The following is a 20,768-nucleotide window of genomic DNA, read 5'->3' as shown; positions in this document are numbered from 1 at the left end:
GGGAAAGAGAGCTGCAATAGTTGGCGTGGAAGGTTCGAGGGCACCGATGTCTTCAAGCAGCCATTGGAAGGGAAAGTGAAATGAAGCCTCACTTCTTCACATTGTTTTTAATATTGTATTTGGTTTCCTTGTTTTACAATTGTTACCTGTTATACACTCAGCAATGCCGTAACTGGTTGTCCCAGACGTTCCGCAGTAGGTCGTTTCCATTCCCTTCAGTCGCTCCTCTTCTGCGAACTTGCCGCGCCCTCCTTCTGCATGCCCTCACACCCAGTCAACTTTCCAGCCCACTGCTCGGCCTTTCCATAACCCTGGTTTGGATCCCTCTTTTCACCAGCCTTTTTCAGGGCTTCGAGAGCAGCAGCTTTGTCCTGCGCGCCTGATGCCGACCAGGCTTGCGAGCCGCTAATACTGCCAATGGTTGCCTATAAGAGAGAAAATCGTGATTAGCAAATGATGATGTAGGTGGGAGCGCGAACATAGAAGAGCTTTGCAATGATCGAATCCATACCTCTCCGACGCCCTTGATATACTGCGCATGGGCACCCATCAGGCCTGCTTCTCCCTGCTGCTGCTGGTTGGTGTTGTTGTTGTTGTTGTTGCCGCCTTCCATGATTGCAATTGTGGTATCTGTCTGGCTCTAGGGTATGTAATTGGATTGGTATGATGCGGCTTTGGATGGCGATGAAATTTGGTTCAATTCTCAGTTTCACTGTTGAAGACGGTATCTTTGTAGTGCTCGGAGCAACTGGAAGAACCAAAGACGTCTGTCCTCGATTTATACTAGCCGTCGTAGCTTTTAGATTACAAGCGATGACATACAAGCTTTCGATGGCTTCCTTGTCAATGACATCAGATTGGCTCCCCGCAGATCGAATTGACAACTCAAGCTTGGACCCCGAAGCCTCCAAAATACAGCACAAAGGTACGTACCGATCAGCATCCAAGCATCGGTGGGACCCACGACCCGGGACGGCACCTGATTGGCTCGGGAGCTTCCAAAGAGCCACCATGTCCAGATCGTTGCCCGTTGATGGATTTGGGTCCCAATGCATTGTCATCAGACCACGACATAAATAAACATCCAGCTTGTCCACAACTTATATTTCAGCCATTCCTCCTCCCAGCTCGAACTCGACACTCTGAATCACTGCAATACGAGAGGCCACAATGTTTGCAGGTCTCCAGAACCCGCGCAATTTCGCCGCCCAGCTCATGAACTTTGGGCTGGTGCTGTCCACGGCATTCATGGTGCGTTGCTGCTGCTGTGATGCGTCGCGGATGCCTCCTGATATGCCTTCTGGTATGGGGGATGGATCTAAACTAACTGCTTGGATAATAGATGTGGAAAGGCCTCTCCATCGTCTCTGATTCTCCCTCTCCCATCGTCGTCGTTCTCAGTGGCAGCATGGAGCCGGCCTTCCAACGAGGCGACCTGCTCTTGCTCTGGAACCGCGAACTGATTAGCGAAACTTCGGTCGGCGAGATTGTTGTCTACAACGTAAAGGACAAGGATATTCCCATTGTCCATCGAGTCGTGCGGAAATTCGGCCATGGGTAGGTAAAGCCTTGCCATCGACATTGCTATGTGTACTAACACCTCTACTAGCGACAAGGCAAAGTTTCTTACAAAGGGAGACAACAACGTGGCGGACGACACTGAACTCTTTGCCAAGGGCCAGGATTACCTGGAGCGCACCGACATCATCGGCAGCGTGATTGCATATATACCTTTTGTCGGCTATGTCACCATCCTGCTGTCGGAATACCCATGGTTGAAGACGGTAATGCTGGGCATAATGGGCCTCATGGTGGTGTTACAACGGGAATAAAGCATGATGCCAAGTATATGGCGTTTAAAGAAATGTTGGACTGCTATAAGATGCAAAGGATAACCGGTATGCCAGCCATTCTCGATATTCTTGTGACGGGTGCTAAATATCTCCCAGGCAGCTCCGGATCCAAAGTGGCATATGAATAAAGTGATGTATTTTGAGGCTATGCTTTGATGGTCCGGCAATGGGGAATGTCGGCTCGAACGACAAACCCATTTTCCAGGTTCTTGAGACGCTCCTTCATGTCCCAACGAGGCTTGGGGCCTAAAAGAGCGTCTCGAGACCCTTGAAAATGGATTTGGTATTCGAACTGGCGCTTCCCATTGCCCTGCCCCGTTGCACAGACTCCAGATTCGAGGCTGACATGCGACGGGGAGGAGATTTGCTCACCTGGGCAGTGTTTTGCCTTGAGCCATGGAGGCTGATGACACTGGCTTGTTCTTGTTTTTACTCCCAAGGCAGAGAGACTCCATAATTGCTGGATGCCGCCTCGTTAGCCGCACAGCTGGACAGACTAGAAGCATATTAGCTGCGGTTAATACGAGTAGCAGCGCTTGGCCGGCCAAAGGAGTCGCATCATGGATGTGGATCCTCCTCGCCACCATGTATCGTGCATTTTTTTTTCCACATGGGGGGGCCTTGGCCCAATTTCCCCATTGCCCATGCCATGCCGTGCCGCTGCATTTAATAGCGCCGGCCCTCTCTTTGGATGGTGATTGATTTCTGTTTCCTCCCGTAGTCATTCGCTTTGTTGTTCGTTTTCGCAGCGCAAATCTCGCAGCCCAAGTCTGGGACATACACTCGCTTTTGTAACGCTTTTGGTTACAGCCCGTCGTTTCGTTTTACACGCCCTTCGTTTCACTGCGCTTTTACTCGAATAGTTGATTTTGCCCGTCCGAGGAGATTTGCGTCGCTTCTATACACCAACTCGCACTTTGTTCTTCTTCCATTTCGTCGCTCTTTGCCAGCTTATCACCTAATTCTGTCGCCAACCCCGAGATATTAATCGCCATGGCTTCTCAAGAGACTCCCCAAGTCACCGAAAAGACGGCCCAAAACACTCCAGCTCCTGTTGCAGTGCCCGCCCCGACACATGCTCTTCCTCAGGAGCTGGCTGCCGCTGGATACCAGCCATATTACCAACCCTACCCAGGCCAGCAACCCGTGTTACCACTTCCAGAGGAGACGAGGACGGCGGCGTTTACGAGAGTGGGATTCCATGCTGCTGGCGTTCTTCTAGGCGCCATCGGCTTGGGCCTTTCGTTGGCTTCCCTGCAGAATGGCAACATCAGCGCTGCTATTGCTGCAGCCCCTTCTGTATGCTTATCCCCTTTATTTCACAACTTGCATGAGCAACCCTGACTTACACGCTACAGGCCGGTATTGCCATGCTATGGAGCCTTGCAGAAGTGATTACGAGGGCTGTTCGGAAATTCAAAAAGGGTATTCACCCTGGTGCTCACGTTGGCGTGTGCCTCATCATCTGGATGCTTTCCAGCATCATGGGCGGCATTCTCAGCACATACGTCGCCCTGAACCCCTACCGGGATGAGGAAGAAGACTGCGGCACTTATACCTATTCAGACAGCAACGGGAACCTGCACAGAGTGAGTGGCAGTTGTGATCCATACAGAGATACCTATCCCCGTGGCAAGGTCCTCGGCGCTGCCGTCATCACTTGCCTCATCTTTGGGCTGTACTTTGGCTTCTTCATCGACGCCTGCATCAACACCCACCGACGCAACGTCGCCGCCAGACGCCCCATCATGATGATTGCACAGCCGCAAAACTGGCCTGCCGCCACTCAGGGATGGCAACCGATGCAGAACGATGCTTCTACCGAGGCCGTCCAGATGCAGCCTCCTGCCGCTACTCAGGGGCCGCCCGCGATCAGGGAGTTTTACGCTCCGGCTTGAAGGGAAGAGGAGCTAGTTTGAGCAGCGAGACAAGAGATGGAAACGTCATGTGTTTGGGCTTTTTGTTTTTTTCGGGCTTATTGGCGATATGATTCTACGAAGAGCGTTGGCCTTGGCTGGCCGCAACTTTGACTACCTACGTATAACTCTCTAATGATACTGAATACGATACCTTGGCAACCAGCCTGAAACTGAAATGAGTCTTCAACTCTGACTCTTTTCTTTATCTACTACTTTAATGCTTCTCTTCAGCCCGATGGGGCCTCGCTGCCTATTCCCTGGGACAACCCTTGCAAACCGACTCCATCCAGACCCTCCCTTCAGACCATGGACAAGATTAAGCTACCCCTGGCTCCTTTCCAGAACAGGAAACGGCCGAATCAGCCCATCTGGACTTTAACCAGCCAATAGGCACTCAAGAAGCGCCGCTCGCACCAATCATGTTTGAGCGTACTACGACAACTTGCGTATATACAGGGGTTCTTGTCTGGTTCGTCTTACACAAGATGTTACCATTACCGCATGAACGGCGTGCAGTGTGTTCTAGCTAAAACTACTTTACACGCACCGGCAGTTAGTGTGCCCAGTTTTTCGTTCGCTCTTTGTGTTTTTAGCGAGATGCCGGTTTGGTTTTTTGGAAGGGCTGAAGTGTGTGGCCTAGTGAGGAAGCTCGCAGACGAGGAGTCGACCTAATGTATGTCGTGAGACGGAGTTGTCGTCTTTTCCTCTTTCCTTTCTTCTCTTTATGCCACGGTGAGGGCTTTTGCGTGGTGTTTTTTTTTGTTCTTCGCGCTTTTCGCCTTTTTGAGGGTATAGACGTTTGTTTGTGTATATTGGTTGAGAAGGGGTTTTTTTGGGTTGCTTTGTCGCGCGTGTGTCGACGCATTCGCACGTTTTGAACCTCGAACCTCGATTGTTCCGCCTTTTCGAATCGGGACAATAGTAACCTTTGGACAAATCTCTTTGCGACAACATCTTCGAAATACCCTCGCCTCCTTGTTCTTCTCCAATTGTCGCGTATAATGTCTTCTTCCTCTCAACAACCTCCTCCCCCAGAGGCGCAACACCAGGAATCGCAGCAGACGGTCCCTCCTCCCGCTGTGTCTCCCGTCGCGATGCAACAGCAACAGCAACAGCCGGGTTTCCAGCCGTACGTCTACGCCGCGACAAACCCACCTGTAGTGTCGTACGTTCCCTATCCAGGACCGCAGCCGACCTGGGACGACCTGGAGCCTGTCCTGGCGAAACCCTGGGAAATCACAAAGACTGTGTTGCATGTCTTGTCTGTCCTTCTCGCGGCGACAGGGATTGGGTTGGGCTTTAGCAGTCTCAACTTCACTTACTTTGCTTACACCGTCGTCATATCCGCCGCTCCTCCTGTAAGCCCTCTCTTTCAAAAAACCCGCGTAACAAACCAAAAAAGAAACTAACCTCCTCTTTCACAAAACAAAAAAATAGTGCATCATCGCTGTCCTCTGGAGTCTCGTCGAGCTCATCGTCCGCGCCGCCCGCAAGTTCCAAAAAGACGGCATCCATCCCGGCGCCCACATCGCCCTCTCCCTCATCATCTTCCTCGTCGCCACCGTCCTCACGTCCCTCTTCGGCCCCTGGTTCCAAGACTCCTGGGGCGTCGACTTCAGCACGCAGAACTGCGGCGACCAATGGAACTCTACTCTGCATACGACTGTCTGGTCATGCACCGACACTGACGACGACGCCGCCGAGTACATGTTTCGGCATGAGAGGAGCGTTTCTATTGCGGTGGCTGTTGTCACGTATCTCCTTGCCGCGATCCATTTTTCGTTGTTTGTGGGCGCTTGCGTGGATACGTCGAGGGTGAATTCTGCTGCTTCGCGGCCGATTTATGTGATTGCGCAGCCGCAGATGATGCAGCAGGGATGGCAGCCGATTCCGCAGATTCCCATCCAGCCTCCGCCTCCGGTTCAGCAGCCTGTAAGTCGGGATGTGGCTCCTACAGAGGGCGAGAGTAGGAATAAGCGCAAGGATAAGGGGAAGGGGAAGGGGCCTGCTCTGAATAACATTGAGGAGCAAAACGAGGCTGGTGGTTCGCAATCGTGAGTTGGGGGAATGATGTCGGTGGAAGAGTGATTTCTTTTTTGGAGAATTTAGTAGTAAGGCGTTGGTTGTGATTACCTATCATGTTTGATATACCCCAAAGTTAATGAGGCACAAGTCGTTTCTTTACGGAAGCACATTGTTTTGTTTTATTTTGTTTTATTCACAATATAGAAGTGATGTTTATCTACATTACCCAACTGGGCGAGTTTCAGCCCATTTACCACTTCTGACTATCTATTGATCACTCGGTCTGTCAAAAAGCGTCATGAAAACAGAAGGGCATTTCTAGGACATCCGAGCGAGACCGAGTGCCGCGCTGTCGGCACAACTGGATTTGCGAATGCCACCAAAGTCTATGCTTCAATAAGCTACTTGATTAATTCTAGGTGGATCGTATAAGCATTTGAACCGGGTGGTTGCCATTGCCTGGCTAGATTACCTTGAAAAAGTTGTAAGCAGTTAATAATGCGACAGGCTGTTGGCAGTTCCAAGTGTCGGAAAATGGACATCGAATTAGAAAACCTGCATAAAGTTAGCAAGTGTTTATAAGGTCAAACAATATATATGAAGAAGACAATCACGGTCTGTTTAGTAGTGAAGAATATATAAAGTCAATGTAGCAATATCAGACAGTGCTTTTTATTCTACAACCACGTTTAACTAATCACCATGTCTATTAAATACGCCAAAGATCAGCCTGTAAGCTTTACTAATTATATTCAAAATGTTGCCGTCATCGGGGTAAGTCCTACAGTACTCTCGCTCTTCATGTTACTACAATTCCACCAACTAAATGCCCAGGCTGGAACCTATCACCACAGAGCTCCTCGAAACCGGAAAACACAACGTCACTGCTATTACTCGCTTCAATAGCAACAGTGACCTTCCTACAGGCGTCGCCATCATCCGCGTCAACTACGACAATGAGCAAACCCTCATCGACGCGCTCAAAGGCCAATAATTCCTCTTCATCACTCTCGCTGCAACAGCCCCTAGAGACACACAAGCAAAAATCACCACTGCAGCAGCCAAAGCCGGCGTATCGTGGGTTATGCCAAACTCATCCGCCCCCGATTTCACTAATAAAGCATTGATGATGGACATCATGATCGGTCCTACTGCTGAAGCTAATGTTGCCAATGTAGAACAAGCCGGCGTGTCTTGGATTTACATGACTTACAACTTTTAATATAAGTTTTCTCTCTCCATCGGTAGCCCAAGGTGTGGCTTTGATATCTTGGATAAAAAAAATTACGTTTTATGATAGCGGTAACACGCGGATGAACATGTCAACCTGGGAACAATGCGGCAGGGCTGCAGCACCCCTCCTCAGTCTAAAAGAACTACTGGACGACGAAACGTATCAGTCGCCAACAACCTCCCAGTGGCGCAATAAGGTCCTGTACATCTCTAGTTTCCTAACCTCTTAAACATATATACTCAATAGTTTACACCGGGTAATGGGCACAACCGATGACGACTGGCGGATTAACTACAAGCCAACGGATACTCACTATAAGCAAGGTCTGCAAATCCTCCGGTCCGGTAACATCGAGGGCTTCGGCATGGCCATGTTTGCACGTACACATTTCCCTAATGGCGATGGCAACTGCGAGGCTAAATATGGCTTGGCTGATAAAGCACTTGGGCTGCCAGAGGAGAATTTCCGTGAAGCTACTAAGCTTGCCGTTGAGATGACTGAGGCGGGATTTGGGGAGAGTTGGAAAGAGATAAACGGAGGTGCTGCTAAGTAAATGGAATTTAGAATAGCTTCCAAGAAACAAGACTCTTCATTTATTACTGGTTTTACATGATTAGTAACGTCGAATAGATTCCTCTGGAAACCACAAAACCAAGCTTCAACTCAGATCCTTTCTTTCAGCCATCTGGCTGCGAGGGTTCTGACGCAATTAACCAACAGAGAACCATACAACGTTTATGCAGTACAAGTCTTCCATATATAAAAACACATCATAGATACTAGTGATTAATACAATAATGTCCTGCAAGACCTTGATGAAACAGGAATACCATGTCCATGCTATCAATCCATACAACTAAATCAACAATTAAAAATTCCATATGAAAATAACAAACACCCTATAAAAACCCTCCATCGCCAAATTCCTGAATCACGGGTATCCCATCCCATCCCATCCCCCCAAAGCCCACACGTCTCTCCCTTTTAATATCTTATCTAGGTCGTTGCATCGTCATTTTTCCAATTACACTGCAATATGTAAAAAGAAGGCAGTTGTCTTCAAAAAAAGTCATGTCCAGAACAAAGTATGAACAGCAGGAAAACAAACGCCTGCAAAATTGCTCCCAAATTTACACCTCATCCGGATCATCCCAGCGTCTAGCTACCAATCTGCGCACCTTCTTGGGACTTCTAGGCCCGTTGGCGCCGCCCACGTCGCTGCTAATCTTGATGCGCTCAAACTTGCGGCTGATGCTCGTCACGCTGTCATGCTTGGGCGTGCCGCTGCCGCTGGGAAGGACAAAGTCCTCGCGCTCCTCCAGGGGCTTCCGCTTGCTGGGGCTGCGGTTGGAAAGCTCCCTCTTGAGGATCATGTTTTCGCGTCGCAGCCGCTCGACTTCTTGGGTAAGGTTCTCGACTAGGACGTTTTCCTTGTCAAAGTCTTCCTCAAAGCCCGTGTCCAGACCGCGCTCCAAGATGTCCACCTTGCGATCCCAGTGCTCTTCGTGCCGCTCCTTTTCAATCTGCATGGATGCTTTGAAGCGAGCCAGTTCGATAGCAAGACGCTGCTCGAACTCAAGCGCGCACTCCTCTCGAACGGCGGCCTCCATGTCGATCATGCGATCCTCCGTACTAAGGAGGTGAGCCTCGGCCGCAATACGGGCCTCACTCTGCACTTCGATTTCGTCACGGAGTTGCTCGATTTCCTCGCTCATCCTGGCAATCTCCAACGCGGCAATCTCCATGGTCACTCTCTCGTCGGTGGCTTTAATGGGCGAAAAGTGGCTTCTCGTAGACCCAAAGCCGGCATTGCCAAACGGCCTGGTGTGATGGGTGGAATGCGAGGGACTTGGTGCGAGCGAATTGGCCGTAAATGATGGCGCACGAGGAACAGTGACTTCTCGAGCAAGAGCGCTGTAGCGAAGGATCTGGGATGTTGCGTTGAAGTCGCCCAGAGGATCCGCCGTGACAATCATGACACCTCGCTGGGGGTTTCGGCGCGGAGTGTGAGAGTATGATCCTGCCGCGGACGGGAATGAGTTGGAGAAGAGGATCTCGGTGAGCTTGCATTGTCTGTAAGGAACAACATTGGCCTGCCGCAGAGTTAGGGATGATTCCTGTTTTGGTTTCGGCTGTAGATGGATCAACTTACCCTGCCAGCGCTGACCTCGCTCTGGCTCTGGAGACACTGGCCAAGGTACATGAGGCTCTCGTTGATCTTTCCCGCCTCTGCCAACGTCGCGCCTTGAGTCTTTGCATCCTTGGCCCTCTCGCTACCCGCGAGGTCGACAATGGTAAGCTTGCTTCCGCTCCACGAGTTGTTCTTCCAACCAAATGACCTCTTCTTGACTTCGAAGCAGAAGAAGCCGTGGCTCCTGCTCGAGACGCTGTTGCTCCCCGTACCAGCCACTCGCCTCTCCTGCAGGCCTGCCTCGAGCACCAAGAGGGCTTCTCGAACATCGGTGCAGACTACCTTGCGAAGGCCGGCAACTACCTTGCGATCAGGGGACAGCTCGGTAGGTTTAAACAAAAGGGGTCGGCGGTAGTCTTTGTTGGAGGCGGATTTGGCGGAGGGGGTGAGGAGGTCGTAGATGCGGTCGTTGTGAACCTCGTACATGGATACAACGACGGCGTACTCGGCGGCGGCATCGCAGGACACTGCAAAGTCGCCAACGTCCGGAGAATAGGGAAGCGAGTTGAGCAGGGTCGAGTTTCGGCGCAGGGTTCGTCGTTGACTCGAGTACATGGTGCTTTCGCCCTTTATGTTCTGTTTAGCTGTTGTCTTGAGGCGACTGGCGGCGGTTAACGACATGAATGGCCGCTCCAATGCCCGCTTGGGCGACGGAATTCTGGCCGCCGTGTTGGATCTGCTTATTCCCAGAGACGGTTGCGCCGAGCAACTCTATTGCCCTTTGCTATGCAGCGTCTCCCCAACTTCGCTGACAGGCCTGACACTTTTCGGGCTTGACACTGCTGAGTCGGGAAAGGAGCCAGGCATTTGCTGCACTCTTCGCGGAACTTTACTGGGAGTGGACGTCTTGATAGACGAGAGGGTTGACTGGGTTCGTACCATCATGGGCGTGGTTGATCTTGAGCCGGAACCACGGTATGTCCCTTGGGGTACATCCCCATTCATGTTATCGAGAAAGTAGGTTGCCGTGACGAGGGTAGATTCGGAGGCATCGCAGGCTTGGAGCGAGTCGAGAGTTGGCGACTGGGCGGATTCGACCATGTTGTCGTTGATGGATCGGAAGAGGACGTCCACGGCCAGCTGAGTGAGGCCTCGCTGGTTACGGCTGCCAAGGATCGTATGCGTCTGCCGCCAGGTTAGATGGACAAGGCCGCACAGCATAGCGTTTGCATCTCCCGCCGCCGTCTGCGTACCTTGCCTGAGCCCGTGACACCAAGCGTGGCCACGACAGCATCTGTCCCATCGCCACCGTTGGGGGCCAGCACGCCCTCGATCAGCGACGAAGCATTCGTGCAGTGGAAGACGTCGAGCTGGCTGGCGTCCTCCTCAAACACCTGCGTGAAGCCAAACCGCTCGACGGCCCTTCGTCGATCCGGTGGTGGGTTGAGAGTGATGTGGGACGGATGCAGGTTGTCTGCCGCGGCTTCGACGTCAAGGATGCGCTCGGTTTGCAGCGCTCCTGGATACGGGGGTCGCAGTCGGAGATAGACGTCGAAGAGGTTTTGGGATTTGGGCGCGAGCTCCATGGCGATGTGTGACGGCAGATGCAGCCGGATCCCTAACTGAGAAGGAAAAGCAAAGAAGAAGAGAACAAACACAAAAAGATACTGGAGGCGCTGGATGCTGGGATGCTGGTTCGACGTGATGCATTCCCAGGGGCCGGGATTATTCTTGTATGCGCTGCTCCACTGTTTATCCTGTCAACGGCTTTTAGGGGATTCTGCTGGCCCGGCAACGCCCAAGCAAGCGCGAGCCCCAGCAGCCACTTACAGCACTTACAGCACCTACAGCACCTACAGACAGTAGACGCGCGGGTGAGGCGTCCATCCACTCTGCTGCCGGACTTTAGCCTCTATCCTTGCTGTCAGTCACCAGCCTCAAAAGTCAAAGCCCCAAACGTCAAGCCTCACATTTCAAGCCTCATCAAGCCTCAGGCCTCAAGTCCCTTGTACCTTTTCTCGGCCCCGAAGCGGCGCAGCAGGACAGGCAACTGAGGGCGGCCCCATCTGGCAGCCTGATCCACCCCCTCATTTCGCAATCTAGGACTTTCATCCTCACTCCCTCACTCACGCATGTGTATTGCTGTGAACACAGTCTCTGCCATTCACTGCATCTCACTTCACTTCACTCCTCATCATTTCATCGACACGACAGAACATGCTGGAATCTCCTTCTCCTCGACCATTATCAAATGCCTCATTCCTTCTCTTCACATCTCCCGAAACAATATCGGATCCTCCACAGGGCGCGCGACATTGTCCAGTCGGCTTGTCGCCCATGATGCTCGTCATTAGGCAGACTCAGCAGCGGCTGGCTTGGATTGGATAACGGTGCCTAGCGTTTGAGGAACCATGTCCTTTCAAGACACCTGACCACCAAAGTTGGCGGGCTGCAGCTCATCTCGAGCCTTTCCGTGCTTTTCGCCACTCTTCTACTTCAGCAAAGGGCGATAAGAGATGTCTTCATTACTATTACTCAAGTTTGAAAATGGTTACAGTTACAGGTCGCTGCGCCAAACACAAAGATTCCCTCGGTCACGTCACTCAACAAAAACGCCATACGCCATATGCCATTGCCCACTATCGTCATTCACGGATTGCCTTCTCGCCCACCTTTTTTTCCTTCTCTCCTTCTCAGGTCGATTCTGTCGCCTGTCTAGGTACTAGTTGAACCTCATTCGCTCAATGTATGCCATTGCGTACTCCACTATCGATAGTCAGTATGCACCACTCAAGTGATGGGATCGACCCCCCCGAAGTGGCTTACATTGAGTGTCCATCTTCTCATGTCCTGCCATATGCCACGTTTCATTGATTCTGCCCTCCTCTTCAATGCAACAAGGACAGAATTCAAAGTGCGTTGGCATGGGCGAGAGCTCGGGCATCGGCAACAGCCGATCCCGTGGTGTGCTGGGAGCATTGGATCTGTTTGATCTCCTGCTCTGAACAATCTCTTCGTTGTCGTAGGGGTTTTCAGCAAAAAGGTCTTGCTGTGGCACGACGATTGGATCGCACCAAGCGCCAAAACCCCGGAGATCGCGGCTTCTCTCTGCTCTGGCGGCAGTGGAGAAAGACTCGACTTGGCCACGACGATACCGATGAGACTCATCTGGAGGAGGAGAGGGGAGATGGTGTTTTCTGGACTTTCTGGACTCCCTAGCCGAATCCTGGCTTCTTACACCCCTTGAGGATACTGATGGCTGAACTAGGACAGAATCGAGTTCACGTGACGAACGATGTGACGAGGAGTGATGACCAACGGCTTCATACTCTTCAGAGTACCGATGATGCTTCGTTGAATGGCCTGAGCGGTAATCTCTGTGGTTCTTGTGCGGCACGAGATCTTCAAAGGCGGCGTTGTGGATTCGAGGCTCCATTTTGCCTTGCCGGGTCCTTCTGGTGTCGGCCCTGTGGTAGTCGAGACTCATGACACGGTCCCCAGGGGGACTCAGCGACATCATGTCCATGTTGATGGAGCTCATGGTTCTCTCAATGATGCAGGATGTGATACTGGCAGCTTCTTTGAGTTGGTCCTATCCTTGGTTGCATCGACTGGCAGTGGTAGGTAGGGGGGAGGCGACGGCGAGGTGTTGGACGACAGCTAACAGGGGGATGATGTATAGGGGGATGCAACAGCAAGACTCTGTGAGATGAACCTCTGAATGATGTTTTGCTCTTGTTTTCTGTTCAAGTTTGAGTTGTCGGGTGTGAAGAGGGGAGAGTAATGGGGAGGAGGGTAGTCGGGAGGGGACGGCTTTTATACCCTGGGACTGCCCGAGGAGGACCCCGAGGAGGCCCCCTCGCTGTCAGCCAATGAGGGCTCTCTACCTGACACTACCTCCCCCGACCTACCTCATCCTCCTGACAACTTTGCACATGCTACCCTTTGTCATCACCATCATTAACCCGCATCAACTCCCCAGACACGCTGGCATTGCATTATTTGGACTATCCTCGTCGTCGGCCATCACATCCCCCAAGATGCCTACACGCATACACACACACACACACTTACATGACACTCTCATGGGCAACTGACCGTCACTGGCATCAAGACTCGGTTCATCAAGGATGAAGATGCCAAGAAAGAGTCCTGCCCTTGAAAACGTTGTTTTACATGCTTTCTCATCCCATGCAGGCATGCATGCCTTTTTTTTCAAGCCACCGTCGTGCCGTTTGGCCAGGGGCACTTCCTGCCATCTCCCTCCCAAAGTCCTAGGAACTTTGCTGTGCTACGTCGCTAGCTTACGACGCAGACGCAGCCTTGCAATTTCCCTAACCCATTGGCCAATTGGGGTCGAATTACACTCGTTGTCGCTGGCGCTGGCGCCGTCGAACAGATATTCCTCAGTTTGCTCTAAAAGGGTCATGGCCGGAAGCCTGCCGCCGCTTGCATGCAATGCGGCCTTTTCTCCCTCATGCATTACAACACATACCCTGACACCACCCATCTGGCTAGCCCTATGCCGTCGTCTTCAATCCAATCAAACGATTGCCTCTGTTGTCATCGCTTGTAATTCATGTTCTGGACCATCCATCCATGGTCTTCGCCCTGCCCCGTCCAAGGGCACTGTAGACTTGTAGTATCCGGATGGTATCATCAAGTTGGACACTTTTCATCATTCGAGACACTCTACATTGAATAAACATTTAATTCAATTGATTCTATAAGTACTGAGTGGGATATCTCTGCGAGAACATGTCGGCGTCGTCCAAGGTCAAGCTGTCATGAGGTCCTCAAACTGGCTGAGTCATCACCCGGTGGCTGAGTCATCATGATAGCCCTGTGACTTAGTCATCCACTCAATCCATCCAATAAGCGCGACCCGTCCGCGAAGTATCCACGCCGCCAATGTCCATTTGCATCTGGATGTATCGGCATTGGTCCCGAAAATAGAAAGAAAGGAAGGATTCCTTGTGCCCTCCATCCGATGCTTCCAGGCGAGGTCTGGGCGCTTAAAAAAAAACAAGTTTTGTTACAGAAAAGTGAGGCTCTTTTTTTTTTTTTTTTTTTTTTTTTTTTTTCTGCGGAGGCCTGCAGACGTAGAGAGAGAAACAAGCCGGGGAGAAGAAAATAAGACGGCAGTTTTTGGAATTGCGCCCCGGCTAATTAATTCAGGGAAAAAAAAGCCTGTGCTAGCGATTTTCTGTTTTCTGGGGGTGGAGTGTAGGAGCCACATTGTGGCGGAAGGGTGAGCGCGTGCCTGGATTGAAAATTGAGAATTGAAAATTGGATTTTGTATGGCTGACGCGCTGGGGGACGGAGAGTTTCGTGTACGTACCTTGAGGGAGCTCACTCACTTCACTTCACTCACTCACAGTCTTTGTTTGTTTGCTTGAGTGTTTTTGATACGTTAAGAGAGAAGGGATAATTTACTGGATTCTTTGATTTATAGCTTTACTTTCTGTTCGTCATTTTATTTTATTATCCAAGGACAGAGATTGGACATGCCTCCACGGAAGCGCATCAGAGAGGGGGGCGAGGCTGCTGAGCCGGTGGCTAAGCGACGCTCGTCACGACAGGCGGCAGCATCAATCAAAAAAGCCGACGAAGAGGAACAAGCTGCAACGGAAGTGAACAAGGCTGCTCGGCCCAAGGTTGCTGAAAGGGAAACCAAGAGCAAGAATGAGAGCGTCGGCAAGCCAGCAGCTACAACAACAGACGACAAGAAAAAGGCTGCCAAAAAGGCCAACAAGACGGGTGCAAAGAAGAAAGATGACCAAACGGCATCATCAGCTGGTGACAAAGCCAAGGCCGAACGCGCCGCCTCCCAAGACCCCGACATTGACGCCATCCCGGCAACGAACCCAGATGCGCCGCGTCACGACGGCGAGTGGTACTGGCTGATGAAGGCCGAGCCGGAGACGCGACTTGAGAATGGCATCGACGTCAGGTTCTCCATTGATGATTTGCGGGCAAAGGAGAAGCCCGAAGGGTGGGATGGTGAGTTTACTCAAGAGGCTCTTGGTAGCAGGATGGCAGGATGCTGATTAAAGTATAACAGGAATAAGAGCGTATGCGGCGCGCAATCACATGAGAAACATGAATCAGGGCGACAAAGCCTTCTTCTACCACTCCAACTGCAAGGAGCCCGGCATCGCGGGCATCATGGAGATTGTCAAGGAGTTTTCCGAAGACAGCAAGTTTACCTTGTCTCGTAATACTCGCCTTTCTTATACAGAACTAACACGGCGATTCTTACAGAAAGCGCTCGTCGTCCAGGAACGCCCTACTACGACCCGCAATCCTCAAAGGACAATGTCCGCTGGAGTCTGGTCCACGTCGAGTTCAGAAAGAAGTTTGCCGTGCCCATCAGCCTCAAGGAGCTGCGCGAGCTGGGCAAGCCGGGCGGTCCGCTGGAGAACATGCAGATGCTGAAGCAGGGCCGTTTGAGCGTGAGTAGAGTCAGTGCGGAGGAGTGGAAGGCGCTCTGTGAGATTGCTGATAAGAAGGCGGAGGAGGCTGGACTGAAGCACGAGACGACCAAGTTGACGAAATGAGCCTGAATTGGCATGAGAGTTTTTGGATGGAATGGGGATGGAGAAGGGGGGTTGTTGAATGCCTAGTGGAGGATGAGCTGTAATGACAAAAGGTGCGGCGGTCAAGTTGGAGCTTTTGACCGTCTTTTCAGGTTGCTCATGGGCATCATCGTGCGTTGTCGTAAGTGGTGAGCATGCTGAGCGACGCCGTTTGTAATTTTCTTCTCTTTTGCAGCCGTAACATTACCTTAATACGAAGATAGATCACAAAAGATTACGAGTTGCACCTCTCCGAGAATGACGCCTCTTCGTCCTCGGACCGACAAAGTGAAAGAGGAAGAGAGAAAGGAAAACGAAAATCTTTGCGTGGCGCGTATCCCGCTGGCGATTCTCCTCTCACACCAACCCCCCTCTTTCAACATGTCGTCGCACAGAACTGTTTTAACCTCACTAGAGTCAGTCATACAGTACGCATCAATTTTTAGACTGCCGCGAGATAAGCCGGGTCAGGTTGCGATTGGTTGCACGGGGGTCGGGTGTAGTCGGCTCCTCCCTCGCTGAAGAGGAAGCAGAGGTTGAGAGATGGCAAAAAGCACGCAAGAGGGCAGTCCGGTGGATAATCTGAATAGCTTCATCCGATGGCTGGCTCTCTGCGTGGGGTCCCGGAGCTCCTCACGACGCTTGTGCGTTTGTCTGACTTGAATAGTTGATGGGTCGCACGCACGGTAGTTAGTTCATCGCGAGTGGCCAGCGGCTTCATGTGCGATGTTGATCACGTCATGCTGTTCCATGTGTTGACCGAAGCTGGCCGCGGCGAGGGAGGCAAAAGAGCATCTGGATAAGAGGGGGGGGGGGGGGGGGGGGGGAAGCATGTTCAGGTCGAAGTAAGGAGACGGACTCGTATATCGAGTGAGCCTGGATGGGTCAAGTGATGGAGCCGGTTTCCTGATCAAAGCTATGATTGGGCGGCGATGTGCTTTCAACAACGTAGCTTCTCAACGGTGGCTCGCTCTTCAGCTTTGACTATTGGTCTAGAGGCTTCCATGGTCCAAGAACGGGATCGGTCGATGGTCAAGCAAAAACACAGGTAGTCGAAGCCTTTGCCCTGGGAGCACTTTCGGCAGGGCTGGCCTTCCAGCCTGTCGGAGCCGATATGACATCGAGATCCAAGATTCTTTAGCTGAACGTTCGGGAGATCTTGCTCTAGATATAGTCCACCAGATCTGTGTTCGAGCAGCAAGGGCAGATTCCTCGATGATGGCCCAAATAGTCGATGAAGCTTCGCGTCATCACTCTCAGCATCGGTCTTTGGCGTTGGGATCGAGCATCTCGTTTGGATTTGCGCTGATACTTGCCTCTTTCCCCAGCCTTGTTCGACCTCGGTCAGGGTATCACATATCTTTTCTGTCATTCGCTCTCCCGTTCGGTTAGCTCTTTGGTTACCCAAGTGCTAAATTTTGACGTCAGATGGGTGTGTCCAAAATCCATCCTCCGTTGATTGAGTGGCTAATAAAATATCACCACATCTGCGCCTCAAACTCCGCAGATAGCTTCGTTGCAACCTGTGCCACTTAGACACACGGCTTCGCCTTACCCGACTTGAATGTCTGAACTTGTAAGAGAACAGAGTAATGAAGACAGTTTATAATGATGTCCACGTGGTAGGCAATTACTGCCGGCAAGAGAGCGGATAGCGTAAATTTGATAATTCAACGCCATTCATGACTGCGGGGAATGCTAAATCAACACCCTTGAAAGACAGGTAGTGTGGTTTCGGGTAGCTCACCGAGATTCGGGCTTCAAATGGCTGCAGATCCATCATGGTGGATGGCCCAATGGCTGGGTGTGACAGCATCAAAATCTAGACTGATAGATGGCCAAATGAAATCTCTTTCAGAAACTCGTATATGGTATGCTCTCTCCGCCACTGATACCGCTTGTCCGGACATGACCGGTCCCTAGCTTCATGTGCAGGACGGTTGAATATGGAGGCGGTCAGTATTGAGTTCCTAAGAGCTCTATCGATTTTGCTTCTTGACATTTCTAGACATTGTAAGCGTTCTCGTGTCAACGTCTCCATGAGAAACGTACAAATCAAGTAGCGTGCTTGTTTGCCTTGTTGCATTGCCTCGTTGCATTCTGCACCGTTCATCTCTCGGCAGTTTTCTCTGAGAATTCATTCTTGTCAACTTCATACTTCAACCTTGGTTGTCTCAGACCGCCCCAAGTTCGTTCAACAGCGGGTAATACAAGCCCATCCACGAGGCCCCGCAATGCCTAAAACCACAAGAGATTCATTGTTGCACAGAATTTGGGTGAGCATACGTGGTTGGGAATTGCCTCTTGACGAGGCAGAGATGTGGCCACCACATGGAACGAAGGATAGCTGTGCTCGAGGGCGGAATGAGCTTAGTGCAGCTCTGGGTAACCTCGCGCAGGGATGCGTAAATGGCGGTCGGGTGTTGGGTTGAAGAATCCGAAGCCCTCACAGTTGACGTTGATGCTCCAAATCGTTTATATTCGCTCTCACCCTCCCTCTGAAGTTTTGGTCTTGTTGTCAAGTGGAATAGCCAAGAGACAACATTGCAGAGTTCCCCTGGACCAACACAGCTCCTCCATAACCCCCATCATATTCATCAAAAGACGATGGCCGTCGTCAAGGTCACAAATAAGGGTGTAGACTTAGCCCGTCGCCTCATCCCCAAGGCGCGCGCTGCTTCAACAGCAGCAGTGATTGCGCAGACAGCCGCAAGACATGGCATGCCCCCAGGCTTCAAAGCCAAGGTCGGTAGGTTAGAGACCTTTACTCTTCCCGAAAGAGTCTCGGGGTCTGTATCCGACAAGGCCATCGCAGATGCCATGATAGGTGCCTGGCGCAGAGATGGCATTCTCCAAATTGGCATGTCCAAGCCACAGCAGAGAATATACCAAGCCGCCAATGCCGCAAGCAGGCGCTTCTTCGCCCAGCCGCATGTACTGAAGCAAGCCTGTGTAGACGACATGAGCTACTCGGGATATATTGCCTCTGGTGAAGAGATCACAGACGGTATTGCCGACTACTCAGAAATCTTCACCGTGACCAAAGATCTTCCGCACACCGATGAGCGGGTCGCCCGAGGCTGGCCGTGTCATGGACCTTGCCCATGGCTGGACCAGCACATGAAAGCAATCATGACCAAATACATGAATGATTTGGCCGAATCTGGAGAGAAGCTCCTGCAGCTGATCGAAATGGGACTGGATATCCCCACAGGATCACTAACGAGATACACAAACGATGGGTGGCACCACATGCGCGTCCTGAGGTAAGTAACCATACTACCCCCCGTCTTGGTTGAGATAGTGTGGCCGTTGCTGATTAGGCAACACAATAGATTTCCGCAAAATGATAGGACGAACGGCAAAGGCAAGAAGGGGCGAGGCATTGGCTCCCATACTGACTATGGCTTGCTTGTCATTGCAGCTCAAGATGACGTTGGAGGTATGTAGTTTTCACCAAAGACCAGTTGATCCGCAAGTCTAACGAGACATGCTCCAGGGCTTTTTGTTCGGCCACCGCATGAAAATGAACGATTTTCCAACTGGGAAAAGAGCTCGGCTGGCCTACGGGAAAATGAGGCCGGATGGGTGTACGTGCCTCCGGTTGCTGGTACATTCACAGTCTTTCCAGGTAAGGATCCCAGACGAACTTGTTCCAGAAATCGTAGCTCACGAATTCTGCCTCAGGCGATATGATGCAGTACATGACCAACAACGTTCTGCAGTCAACACCGCACAAGGTCGGGCTCAACGTCCGTGAACGGTTCGCATTTGCGTACTTTCACGAGCCCAACTTTCGTTCCGTCATACGGCCGCTGCCGGGTCACAATGCCGGACAGTCGCCAATTGAAGGAATCCATTACGGCACGCATTTCACCAACATGTTTCTGAGGAACTACCCCGACCGCGTCACCACTGCTCGGCTTCGAGAGGAGGGTCGGTATCGGCTACTTGAGTCGGAGGAGCTTCGCGACGGCGATGACGTACTGTGAGATGGTGTCTGTCACATTAGCTAGATGATTGGTCGGCGCATTTGTTTTCCGCTGTTGTCCATAGCAATTGATACCTCTTGCGTTTTTATCACAGCTGAAAATCCGAGTCTCTAGAAATACCTGGTGGCGCGTACTCGTATATGTATCTCGGCTCCGTGCCGCTGAGTTGCACTGGATGCCGTAGACGGCTCATCGAATGCGACCCGGCCCCATATTAGTGCGCCAAAGCGACGGGACATCAGATGCAGGATACGATCTCGAATTTTTTATCTCAAGATTCCAGACGTCAACGACAAGACTTTGGGATGAGAGCCGGGTAAATGAAAATAAGCATGACGTTGTATCGGCAATCCGCCCATAGACAAGTCCTCTGTTGACGGATTTTTTGGTTGCATCAAGGATCCGACAGCCTCTCGAGTATGTACAAGTAACGGCCGAAAGGCTCGGAGTTGGGTGTCAAGCCTCTCCTCGCTTCTTTCGCTTTCCGAGCTAGATAGCGACAGTTAACATGAGGCATAGCGCCGTCATCACTTCTAAAAGAATACGTCTTCATTGCCTACCTGCTCAATGCAGCAGCTAGTCAGTTGCGGGCATTGCGAACCACTCAGGCCAACAAGGCACGGCTTGCCAATGAGTGCCAGCTGCATGTATGAGCCAATGATGGACTGAATGTGATATCCTCGACATGTCGCAGGCAATAGTCAAAAGCCCGGTGCCCCTCACCGCATGTTGATTCAAACGAAATCTGGACGGCAATTGGTGCACTGACACTACCGACATGGTTTTCTCGTCAAGGCACGACACAGAACAAGGTGGCAATGCAACATGCCACTCTAGCTATGCAACCGTCGTGCCAGGCCCGCATCAAAGACTTACTACTGTACCGTTTGGAAAGTAGAGGAGTTGCTGCATGAAGCTGGCATTGCTGAATTCGTACTCCGTTCATGTTCTCACCCGGCTTTCGCCCGACTGATGAGAGACGAGACCTTCTCTTCAGTCTTCAGGGCTGAGTGAACCGGGTCAGTTGACGACAATT

The 20,768-nt window shown here is 51.5% G+C and overlaps 9 protein-coding genes across 9 annotated transcripts; 6 read left to right on the top strand and 3 right to left on the bottom strand.

Annotated features, from left to right (window-relative positions):
* Positions 1-215: 215 nt before the first annotated feature.
* Positions 216-613, bottom strand: Triagg1_8317 (uncharacterized protein; the record flags this gene model as incomplete). The annotated part of the gene is made up of 2 exons (XM_062903150.1): positions 216-425; positions 512-613. The coding sequence occupies 2 exons, from the start codon at positions 611-613 to the stop codon at positions 216-218; spliced, it is 312 nt and encodes a 103-aa protein (XP_062752727.1).
* Positions 614-1,170: 557 nt separating this feature from the next.
* On the top strand, positions 1,171-1,832 carry Triagg1_8316 (uncharacterized protein; the record flags this gene model as incomplete). Its single annotated transcript, XM_062903149.1, has 3 exons — positions 1,171-1,251; positions 1,343-1,557; positions 1,610-1,832. The coding sequence occupies 3 exons, from the start codon at positions 1,171-1,173 to the stop codon at positions 1,830-1,832; spliced, it is 519 nt and encodes a 172-aa protein (XP_062752726.1).
* A 1,014-nt stretch (positions 1,833-2,846) lies between these two features.
* On the top strand, positions 2,847-3,751 carry Triagg1_8315 (uncharacterized protein; the record flags this gene model as incomplete). Its single annotated transcript, XM_062903148.1, has 2 exons — positions 2,847-3,152; positions 3,212-3,751. 2 exons carry the CDS (start codon positions 2,847-2,849, stop codon positions 3,749-3,751), a joined length of 846 nt encoding a protein of 281 aa, XP_062752725.1.
* Positions 3,752-4,773: 1,022 nt separating this feature from the next.
* Positions 4,774-5,830, top strand: Triagg1_8314 (uncharacterized protein; the record flags this gene model as incomplete). The annotated part of the gene is made up of 2 exons (XM_062903147.1): positions 4,774-5,130; positions 5,210-5,830. 2 exons carry the CDS (start codon positions 4,774-4,776, stop codon positions 5,828-5,830), a joined length of 978 nt encoding a protein of 325 aa, XP_062752724.1.
* A 1,460-nt stretch (positions 5,831-7,290) lies between these two features.
* Triagg1_8313 (uncharacterized protein) lies at positions 7,291-7,584 on the top strand (the record flags this gene model as incomplete). The annotated part of the gene is made up of 1 exon (XM_062903146.1): positions 7,291-7,584. One exon carries the CDS (start codon positions 7,291-7,293, stop codon positions 7,582-7,584), a length of 294 nt encoding a protein of 97 aa, XP_062752723.1.
* A 577-nt stretch (positions 7,585-8,161) lies between these two features.
* On the bottom strand, positions 8,162-10,748 carry Triagg1_8312 (uncharacterized protein; the record flags this gene model as incomplete). Its single annotated transcript, XM_062903145.1, has 4 exons — positions 8,162-9,124; positions 9,184-9,789; positions 10,102-10,347; positions 10,416-10,748. 4 exons carry the CDS (start codon positions 10,746-10,748, stop codon positions 8,162-8,164), a joined length of 2,148 nt encoding a protein of 715 aa, XP_062752722.1.
* A 1,136-nt stretch (positions 10,749-11,884) lies between these two features.
* Triagg1_8311 (uncharacterized protein) lies at positions 11,885-12,703 on the bottom strand (the record flags this gene model as incomplete). The annotated part of the gene is made up of 2 exons (XM_062903144.1): positions 11,885-11,928; positions 11,989-12,703. 2 exons carry the CDS (start codon positions 12,701-12,703, stop codon positions 11,885-11,887), a joined length of 759 nt encoding a protein of 252 aa, XP_062752721.1.
* Positions 12,704-14,669: 1,966 nt separating this feature from the next.
* On the top strand, positions 14,670-15,722 carry Triagg1_8310 (uncharacterized protein; the record flags this gene model as incomplete). The annotated part of the gene is made up of 3 exons (XM_062903143.1): positions 14,670-15,165; positions 15,227-15,379; positions 15,427-15,722. 3 exons carry the CDS (start codon positions 14,670-14,672, stop codon positions 15,720-15,722), a joined length of 945 nt encoding a protein of 314 aa, XP_062752720.1.
* A 2,625-nt stretch (positions 15,723-18,347) lies between these two features.
* On the top strand, positions 18,348-19,732 carry Triagg1_8309 (uncharacterized protein; the record flags this gene model as incomplete). Its single annotated transcript, XM_062903142.1, has 4 exons — positions 18,348-19,006; positions 19,076-19,182; positions 19,240-19,371; positions 19,428-19,732. 4 exons carry the CDS (start codon positions 18,348-18,350, stop codon positions 19,730-19,732), a joined length of 1,203 nt encoding a protein of 400 aa, XP_062752719.1.
* Positions 19,733-20,768: the final 1,036 nt, after the last annotated feature.

This window comes from Trichoderma aggressivum (genome assembly GCF_033847375.1).
Source record: "Trichoderma aggressivum f. europaeum strain CBS 100526 chromosome Unknown scaffold_040, whole genome shotgun sequence".
Classification (NCBI taxonomy): domain Eukaryota; kingdom Fungi; phylum Ascomycota; class Sordariomycetes; order Hypocreales; family Hypocreaceae; genus Trichoderma; species Trichoderma aggressivum.
Note: the sequence above shows the minus strand (reverse complement) of the source record. Positions and strands in the feature narration are given on the sequence as shown.